General features: G+C 35.3%; 1 protein-coding gene across 6 annotated transcripts in view; it reads left to right on the top strand.

Moving 5' to 3' along the window:
- WDPCP (WD repeat containing planar cell polarity effector) overlaps positions 1–10,916 on the top strand; it is a 381,742-nt gene that overhangs the window by 325,175 nt on the left and 45,651 nt on the right. For all 6 annotated transcript variants that reach the window (XM_049650302.1, XM_049650299.1, XM_049650297.1 and 3 more), the window contains one exon: positions 792–951. In XM_049650302.1, coding sequence (XP_049506259.1) covers positions 792–951 — 160 coding nt within the window. The remainder of the gene's footprint in view (positions 1–791; positions 952–10,916) is intronic.

The following is a 10,916-nucleotide window of genomic DNA, read 5'->3' as shown; positions in this document are numbered from 1 at the left end:
AAAGAAAGAAAGAAAGAAAGAAAGAAAGAAAGAAAGAAAGAAAGAAAAGGAAAGAAAGATAGAGAGAGAGAGAGAGAGAAAGAAAGAGAAAGAAAGAGAAAAAGAAAAAGAAAAAAAGAGAAAGAAAGGAAGAAAGAAAAGAAAAACAAAATACACACATGCACAGGGTGCAGTCCTAAGAGTTTTTGGCTTTTAATAAGATTTATGTTTTTTCAGATATGTTTTTCACAACTTCATCATGTTTCACAATTTTTCTAAACAATGCCCTGTCAAAGTTGCCAATATTAAAGTTTGCTTTCTTCATCTGTATGATGTGGGAATAACAAACTCTCTGTACACTTTAAAATTGTAATTAAGACTAAATATTAGAAAGATACTTTCCTTTATTGCTTTCAAATTATGTTCAACATATGGAGTGTAAAATAATTCACCTCTCACAACTTTCCAATATAATAAAATATTCCAGTAATTTGTTAACAACAAAAAATATTTGATTAATAAAATGCTGGCTAAAAACACTATGAATGAAGTTACAAGTGAATTTTTAAAGTCTAAACTCAGAAACATTAATTACTCAGTTACCAAATTCCCCTGGGTTGAGCTAAGTGTAAGAATGACAGAAGTCATAGGGGGACTATGACTACAAGATTTCCACTGCACATTATATAGTTAATTGACAAATTTTTAAGTTTCATTGGGATATGTGAAAGATTTTCCTGTAATCATACTTATGAAGGAGTTATCAGAAATTTTATTTGATTTTAACTTATATCTTGATCATTTTTTAACAGAACTCCTGGGGCCTTTGGACAGAGGAGATACGCTAAATGAAGCTTTTGTTGGCCTATCTTTAGCTCCTCAAGGAGAAGACACATTTCCAGATGACCTCCCTCCCTTTTGTTCAGTCCATAAACATATTCAACAAAGAACACAGAATGTCTCTTCTAACAGGTAAGATATGTTGAACTGAGTAAAGTGCTCCACAAAGTATTTAGTATTAAACAATTTAAATATTCCCTTTTTAAATGCAAACTAATAGTTAAGCAAGATTTCAAAATATCAAAGAAAAAAATGTGCATTTTCTCATGGCAACAACTTTATAGTAGTTTGTTCATGCAACAGCAGTTATGATGTAATTGAGTGTAAACAGAGTATTGTTAGGATGAATGTTATTGCAAACCAACATGAACATGAAATTACTATAAGATACTAAATTCTAGTCTTACTCTGTTGTTAAATTTTAGGATTGTGAGATTATTAGATTAAAATATTAATTTTTAGTATATTCAGTTTGAATTATAATTTATATGATCATACTTATGAAGGTTACCATTAGTTTTTGGAATCTGATAATTGATAACTCATATGTATGTAGCTGATTATATTGGGTTATTGAGAAAATAAAGGATAAATGTGAAGTAAATATACTAGACAAAGTAATATTTATAATGGTAGCTATGTTAATTATGATAATGCTTTGAAGCAAAGGTCAGCAAACTTTTTGTGTAAAGCACCAGATATTAGGCTTTGTGGATCATGCAGATTTTATCACAACACTCAACTCTGCCATCTTAGTATGAAAGCAGCCATAGATAATACATAAATAAATGAGAATGGCTGTGTTACAGTAAAACTTTACTTACAAAAATAGGCAGTGGGAAGGATTTGGCCCCTATTCGGTAGCTTACATACCTGCTCTTAAGGATCCCAACTATATGCAATTACTGTGAAGAGGCCATATTTTTCATATATATCATATTTCAATATATTCCATATTTCCTATCAATTATACATGCATACTTAAAACATCCTTGAGAAAAATGCTTCAAACTACGTAGTCTGGTTAATAGTAAATAAAGGAGAATTTCCAGGTATGGCAAAGTTTAGAGGTGAATAAATCCTGTCCCCAGCAAACAGTTTTAAAACTGGACAAAAACTACGATTTCAGGGCTCTGAAATCAAAAAGGGCGAACAACAATTTGATAAGCATTTATTCATGAAGTAATGCTGAACTTCTAGTAATGAAGGGGAAATCTCATGTTCTGGGGCTGCTCCCATCCTTTCACCACTCCCAAGCTAGTTCAGCCTTGTAGTTAGTTCTAGGGTAGCACCGGCTGTGAAAAACAACAGCTAGTTGACATGATGTGGAGCTTTTGAATGGAAAAACCCTTGCCCAGCACTATTATCGATAAAAATAGCAAACTGTCAGCAAAAGTAACAAATTTGATAGGAAATGAACAGGGAAAGCCACAGTTCTACTAGCCTGCTTAGGTCAAGTGACAGAATGGGAGACTAGCCAAAAATTTAACCAGAAGATCCTGGAATAAGACTGTCTAATTAAGCTCTTTACACATTCCTGATAGAGTTGTATGACCTCTTAATTCTTTTGGCTCCCTTTTATATTGCAGGATCCTAAATTTTCCCCTTTTGCTTCTTTCTTCCTTCACACCCAACTGCCATAAGGTGCTTCTCCCTTTCTACCTTTTTCACCCACTCATCTCCCCACCCCGGAAACTGTGCATTTAAAAAAACTATCCCTTCAAGTTGCATGGTGTAGTTCATGCTAAGAACACCAGGAATTGGAGATCATGCACTAGCATTTGGCGTTTTTTCCATTTTATTTACAATTGTTTGGAAGTTCTCTGTCAAGTCATGCTGAAGCTGTGGCTTTCATGCAGTTTGTTTCTTCCTTATTATGTTCTATACTGTTTATAGAGGAAGTACTGAGAGGTGGAAAGGAAAGCAGCCATTATTATCTTCAACTACCTGGCAGTCCTACTTCTTTATTTACTTTTTTAAAAACAATGTTACTGGCGTATAATTTACATGTACCACAAAATTCACTCCTTGTAAGTATACAATTCAAATATGTTTGCTGAATGTATAAAGTTGTGCAACTACCACTACAGTGTAGTTTTAGAACATTTCCACTGCCACAAAGTTCCCTTATGCCAATAATTTACAGTCCATTCCCACTCCTACCTCCAGCCTGAGCCAGTCATGTGTCTGCTTCTTTCCACTAGAGGAATTTCATATAAATGATATCATACAGTCTGGAAACTTCATAGAAATTAATTCATACAATATGTTGTCTTTTTTTGTGTCAGCCTTCCTTCACTTAGCATTATGGTTTCTGAGGTTCATACATGTTGTAGTGTGTAGTTTATTCCTTTTTAATTTCTGAATAGTATTCCGTTGTATGGATATACCATATTTTGTTTATCCACTCACCAGCTGCTGGATTTTTTAATTACTTGTAGCTTTCGGCTACATGAATAATGTTGATATAAATATTCACATAAGTCTTCGAGGGAACATACGTTTTCATTTCTCTTGGGTAGATATCTAGGAGTGGAACTGATAGATCATGTTCTCAGTTTATATTTATCTTGTTAGTTTTTAGAAACTACCAAATTGTTTTTCCAAAGTGACTAACGTTTTACATACCCGTCAGCAACATACAAGGGTTTCAGTTTCTCCATATCCTCACCTGTGGTTGGTATTGTCAGTCTTTTTTATTATAGCTATTCTACCAGGTATAGTGTCTCATTATGGTTTTAATTTGCATTTCCCTAATGACTAGTGATGTTGAGCATTTTTATGTGATTATTAGCCATTAGCTTATCTTCTTTGGTGAAATATTTATGCAAAACATTGTCCATTTTTTAAATAAGTTCCCTTATTATTGAATTATAAGACCTCTTTATATATTCCTCAATTTGAAGTCCTTTATCACATAATATGATTTGCAAATATTTTCTCCCAGTCTATGGCTTGCCCTCTCATTTTCCTAACAGTGTCTTTTGAAGTACAAAAGTTTCAAATTTTGGTAAAGCACAATTTAGTTTTTCTTTTATTGATTGTACTTTTATATATAAGAAATCTTTTTCTAAATGAAAATCACAAAAATTTTCTCTCATGTTTTCTCCTGGAAGTTTTATAATTTTAGCTTTACATTCAAGTCCATTTTGAGTTAATTTTTATGTCTCATATAAGGGTTAAAGTTCATTATTTTGTATATGAAAATCTAATTGCCTTTACTCCTTTGTCAAAATCAATTGACCATACGTGTGAAGATTTATTTCTGGATTTGCCATTCTGTTCCATTGGTCTATGTGTCTACCCCACAAAAACAAGTGTCAGACTTAGCTATACAAAGGGCTCCAATGAACCAGAATCTCACAAAATACATTCCAATACCACAAAAATAAACAGGAAAAAGATGAAGAGTTCTATAGAGTTATACTGCAAAGAAGCAGAAAAATGAAGACCAACATATATCAGTTGAGAAAAATTCTCTCCCCTAAAACAGGCATGAAGTACAAGAAAACTGTACAACACTTCAAGCACTCTGGAAACCCACTCTGAATTAGATGAAAACTAAGAGGAGAGGCAGGGAAGAGGAAGCTCAGTGCATTCAAGAAACAAAAGGAAGCAAAATATCTTAGAAATGAAAAATAAATTACAAGGCATTCCAATGGAAATAAATTCAAATTAAAATTTAAAAGAAGGCACTGAAAATGACAGAAAAAAATCCTCAAGAAAATAGGAATTGAGGGATATATTCTTGATATATATAACTTAGTCCTAATACTAGTATCTTCTTTAATGGGAAATCACTGAGGGCATTTCCACTAAAACCAGAAACAAGACAAGAATACCCACTATCTCTGCTACTGTTTGACACTGTACTAGAGGTACATTACAGTTAGCCATTACAATTAGATAAATCAACTAGATCAAAGGTTGGCAAACTATGGCCCAGTGGCCAAATCCAAATCTGCTGTTTTTGTAAAAAAAGTTTTATTAGAACACATCCACACCCATTTATTTATTGTTTATGGGTTGGTAGTTGAGACTGTATGTCCTCAAAACCTAGGTAATTTACTATCCTATACTTTGAAGTTTGCCAATCCTTGAAGTAGAGAATAAAAAGTGGTAAGGAGAGGTGCCTTGTTAACTCAGTCGGTTGAGTGTCCTACTTCAGCTCAGTCATTATTTCCTGGTTCGTGGGTTCAAGCCCTGCCATCAGGCTCTGCACTGACAGTATGGAGCCTGCTTGGGATTCTCTCTCTTCCTCTCTCTGCCCCTTCTCTGCACTTGCTCACTCCCTAAACAAACAAACAAACTTTTAAAAAAATTGGTAAGGAAATAAAACTATCTCCCTTTTCAGTGATATGACAATATAACAGAAGACTACTAGGAAATCAATGATAAAATCAAATATTTTAAAAATACAGTAAGGTAGAAAGATACAAAACTAATGTACAAGAACCACTAGCCTTCATATACACAAACAGTAATGAGTTAGAGATGGTAATGGTAGAGGAAAACCCCATCTATTTTATCAACAAAGATTAAATACTGAGGAATAAACTGAACAAAAAATATGCAAATTCCACATGATAGAAATCTTACAACACTGTGAAAGACATAAAAATGGCCTTGAACAAATGGCAAGATATCCCTCTTCTTGTATAAGATGACTCAACATCATAAAGATGTCAGTTCTCCCTAAATTAATGTATTATATTAAACTACCTACATTTAATGTAATCCCAATAAAAAGACCAACATACTTTTTTATTGAGTTAGACAAGGTGATATTAAAGTTCACATAGAAAATTAAAACAAAGAAGAAACTATGGGAGGGGAGCCAGTCCTACCAGATAGTAAAACATCCTAATTATAAAGCCTTATAATACTATAATACTATAATACTTACAGTTTTATTCTTATGTGATTATTAGATTAGCATCTGCTTCCTCATTAACCTATAAACTCCATGAAGGGGAAAACCACCATGGCTCTTAGATATTATCATTTCACTAAGCCCTGCCATAATGCCTAGTGTATAGTTGGCACTGCAGGCCTACTGCACTCTTGGAGTTCTCAAGCATGTAGGGGAGGAAGAGGAATGCTATAGATAAGAAACAAACAAAAATACATAACTAAAGGTCATTCAATTAATGATAAGTACTAGGAAAAAATACAAAGAACTGGTGAGTAGAGAAGGTACTATTTGAGTTAAGGGCTGAACGATAAGAGTCATCTATGTGAAGATGCAGTAAATTGACAGAAGATTCCAGGGAGAGGAAAGTACCCATACAAAGGCCCTAGTGTAGTAACAAGATTGGGAGGTTTGCATAACAGAGAGCCAATACAGCTAAACTGTAAAGGAGTATGGAACATGATAAATTACTAGAGCCTTGTTAAGCCATATTAGTGTGTATGATCTTTGTTTTAATTACAGTGAGAAGCCAATATAGGATATTAGAGTATGTAGTGGGCAGAATGGACTCCCAAAGATGGCCACATCCTAACCCCCAGAATCTGTAAATATGTTACATCATGTTGTAAAGGGGAATTAAGGAAACAGATGGAATTAAGGTTGTTAATCATCTGACTTAAACATACAAAGATTTGGGGCGCCTGGGTGGCTCAATTGGTGAAACGTCCAACTTCAACTCGGGTCATGATCTTGCTGTTCCTTGGGCCCCATCGGTGCTGACAGTTCAGAGCCTGGAGCCTGTTTCGATTCTGTATCTACCTTTTTCTCTCTGACCCTCCCCCTCTTACCCTCTGTCTTTCTCTCTCTCTCTCTCAAAAATAAGTAAACAATTAAAAAAAAATTTTAAATAAGAAGATTACCTCAGATTATCAGGCCTAATGTAATCCTTAAATCTGGAAGAGGGTCCTTAAATGTGGTTGACAGAGGCAGAAGAATCAGAGTCTAAGTGATTCACTATGAGATGGACTCAACCTACCATTGCTTTGAAAATGGAGAAAAGGAGCCGTGAGCCCAGGAATGCAGGCTGGCCTCTAGAAGCTCAAAAATGCAAGAAAACAGATTGTCCTGTAGCACTTCCAGAAAAGGAATGCATGCTGTTTAAGCCACTAAATTGTTAAAGAATCAAGGAAAAATTAATACAAAGTGTTAGGATGTGTTCTGCAGTTTTAATAGGTCATTTTGAATGACTAGGCTGACTTGATAGGGAAAGCTGCCTTGGCATCAGTGACAATTTTGATGTGATGTCTGATTTCATACTTCAACATACGGATGCTGGGGTTCAGGGCTAAATGTGAATTTCAGAACTACATTGGGGAAGTTTACCCAAAGATACTTAAAGTTTTTGTCTATAGGAGTTCAGTAATGTATCAAGCTCTGTAAGAAAGAGAAGCAGAGAGAAGAGAATGGCAGCATGGCCCACAACATGGGTCTACTCACCAGGGGTTAAGAGTGTACCTACTTTTGCTTACTATTGTATCCAGAGCCTCCAACCCAGCACCAGGCACAAAGTTAGGATTCAACAAATATTCCATCCATGAATGGTTGACTGAACCATAAAATATTAGCCTTCTTTATAAAATGTCCTCTTAATTTTAAGTCCTTCCCATTAATTATTTATATTTTTCATAGGCCTATATGACTGAATAAATTATTTTTTTATTCTTAATATACCTATTTAAATTCAAGTTAACATACAGTTTAGTACTGGTTTCAGGAGTAGAACCCAGTGATTCATCACTTACATACAACACCCAGTGCTCATCCCAACAAGTGCCCTCCTTAATGCTCATCACTCATTTAGCCCATCTGCCCACCTACCTCCCCTCTAGCAACCCCGTTTGTTCTCTGTATTTAAGAGTTTCTTATGGTTTGCCTCCCTCTCTGTTTTTATCTTATTTTTCCTTCCCTTCCCCTATGTTCATCTATTGTGTTTCTTAAACTTCACATGAGTGAATTCATATATTTATATTTCTGAGTGACTTATTTTGCTTAGCATAATACATTCTAGTTCCATCCATGTTGTTGCAAATGGCAAGATTTCATTCTTTTTCATCACCTAGTAGTATTCTGTTGTGTGTGTGTGCGTGTGTGCATGTGTGTGTGTGTGTGTGTGTGTGTGTGTATAAAATCAGTCGATGGACATTTAGGCTCTTTCCATATTTGACTATTGTTGATATATCGCACTGCTATAAACATTGGGGTGCATGTGCCCCACTGAATCAGCATTTTTGTATCCTTTGGATAAATACCTAGTAGTGCAATTGCTGAGTCGTAAGGTACTTCTATTTTTTATTTTTTGAGGAAACTCCCTACAGTTTTCCAGAGTGACTGCACCAGTTTGCATTCCCATCAGCAGTGCAAAAGAGTTTCCCTTTCTCTGCATCCTCACCAACATCTGTTGTTTCCTGAGTTAAGTTTACTATTCTGACAGGAGTGAGGTGCTATCTCATTGTGTTTTTGATTTGTATTTCCCTGATGATGACTGATGTTGAGCATCTTTTTCATGTGTCTGTTAGCCATCTGGGTGTCTTCTTTCTAAAAGTGTTTGATGAACATAAGGGAAGGTAAGCAAAACTAACATAAAAAACAGGGAGAGGGACAAAACATAAGAGACTCAAATATAGAGAACAAACAGGGTTGCTGGAGGGGTGGGGGGTGGCGGATGGACTAAATGGGCAAGGAGTTTTAAGGAGGACACTTGTTGGGATGAGCACTGGGTGTTATACATAGGGGATCAATAACTGGATTCTACTCCTGAAATCATTATTGCACTATATTCCTAAGTTGGATATATATTTTAAAAAATAAAATAAATTTAAAAAAAAGACAAGTGTCTGTTCACGTCTCTTGCTCATTTCTTCACTGGATTATTTGTTATTGGGGTGTTAAGTTTGATAACTTCTTTATAGATTTTGGATACTAACCCTTTATCCGATATGCCATTTGCAAATATCTTCTCCCATTGTTGGTTGCCTTTCAGTTTTGTTGATTGTTTCCTTCACTGTGCAGATACCTAGTAATAAACCTAACCAAAGAGGTAAAAGACCTGTACACTGAAAACTACAGAAACCTTATGAAAAAAAATGAAGACACAAAGAAATGGAAAAAACATTCATCCTCATGGACTGGAAGAATATTGTTACAATGTCTATACTGACCAAAGCAGTCTACACATATACCACCAGCATTCCTCAAAGAGCTAGAACAGACAATCCTAAAGTTTGTGTGTAACCACGAAAGACCCCAAATGGCCAAAGTAATCTTAAAAAAGAAAACCAGGAGCACCCAGGCGGCTCAGTTGGTTAATCAGCCGATGTCATTCATATCATGATCTCACTGTTCTTGAGTTCAAGCCCCATGTTGGGCTCTATGCTGACAGCTCCGAGCTTGGAGCCTGATTTGAATTCTGTGTCTCCCTCTCTCATTGCTCTTTCCCCACTTACATTCTGTCTCTGTCTCTCTCTCAAAAATATAAACATTGGGGTGCCTGGGTGGCTTGGTCGGTTAAGTGTCCGACTTCGGCTCAAGTCATGATCTCACAGTCCATGAGTTCGAGCCCCGCGTCGAGCTCTGTGCTGACCGCTCAGAGCCTGGAGCCTGTTTCAGATTCTGTGTCTCCCTCTCTCTCTGCCCCTCCCCTGTTCATGCTCTGTCTCTCTCTGTCTCAAAAATAAATAAACATTAAAAAAAATTTTTTTTAATATATAAACATTAAAAAAAATTAGGAAAAAAAAAGATGAAGGCATCACAGTTTGGACTTCAAGCTGTATTACAAAGCTGTAATCATCAAGACAGTATGGTACTGGCACAAAAACAGACACATAAATCAATGAACAGAATACAGAACCCAGAAATGGACCCACAAATGTATGACCAAATAATTTTCAACAAAGCAGGAAAGAGTACCCAGTGGAAAAAAGACAGTCTCTTCAGCAAATGGTGCTGGGAGAACTGGACAGCAACATGCAAAAGAATGAACCTGAGGAGCACCTGGGTGGCTCAGTCGGTTGAGTGTCTGGTTTCGGCTCAGGTCATGACCTCACAGTTTGTGGGTTCGAGCCCCACATCGGGCTCTGTGCTCACAGCTTAGAGCCTGGAGCCTGCTTAGAATTCTGTGTCTCCCTCTCTCTCTGCTCCTCCACCCCTCATGCTCTGTCTCTCTCTCCTTCAAAAATAAATAAAAACATTTTAAAAATTTTAAAAAAAAGAATGAACCTGGACCACTTTATTACACCATACATAAAAATAAATTCAAAATGGATGAAAGACCTAAAAGACAGAAAACCATCAAAATCCTACAGGAGAAAATATGCAAAAACCTCTTTGACCTTAGCCATAGCAATTTCTTACTAGATATGTCTTAGGAGGCAAGGGAAACAAAAGCAAAAATGAACCATTGAGACCTTATCAAGATAAAAAGCTTCTGCACAGCGAAGGAAACAATCAACAAAACAATAAAAATTTTAATTTCTGTGTAGGCTATGGCAAAATTAATAAATGGAATTCATTTGAACTAAATATAATACAGAAACCAACTGAAAACTGGTTTTGAATAGACTGTACTATGCTTGAGTTTATAAACAAACTTACTTGAATGTAAACTGTATGAGGGTAAAGATGTCTTTTTTTAATTCTTCATTGCTGGATCCTACAGGACTTAGAAAATTGTCTGTAATATAACGGATGCTTAATAAATATTTACTGAATAAATAAGATAATTATTTTTATAATACAAGAATATACAGGATATTAAGAATACATTACTAGTAATACATGTGTTAAGTAGACACTTTAGACACCCAAAAGAATCAGGCACTTCCATATTAATAGCAGTTACAACATCTAGGATATAAATGAGTGTTTTTAAAAATCACCATTATGTGAATTGACTGAGACTTTATAGGTCACCGACATTATTATTTAAATAGTTGGTTTCCATATTTTATGTGGTTAAAATAAACATTATTTAAATGGTTAGTTTTTCATATTTTTTGACCTGGCAATTAAAAAAAATGTTAAACAACTCAAAGAAAAAACAGTTTAGAATGAAAAAGGGTAATGAGAAGGACAATGGTAAATAATTGATCCTAGGACTAAATATTTTACTTTAGGTTTGGTACTGCCC

This window comes from Panthera uncia (genome assembly GCF_023721935.1).
Source record: "Panthera uncia isolate 11264 chromosome A3 unlocalized genomic scaffold, Puncia_PCG_1.0 HiC_scaffold_11, whole genome shotgun sequence".
Taxonomy (NCBI): Eukaryota; Metazoa; Chordata; class Mammalia; order Carnivora; family Felidae; genus Panthera; species Panthera uncia.
This window is presented reverse-complemented; position numbering and strand designations above follow the sequence as displayed.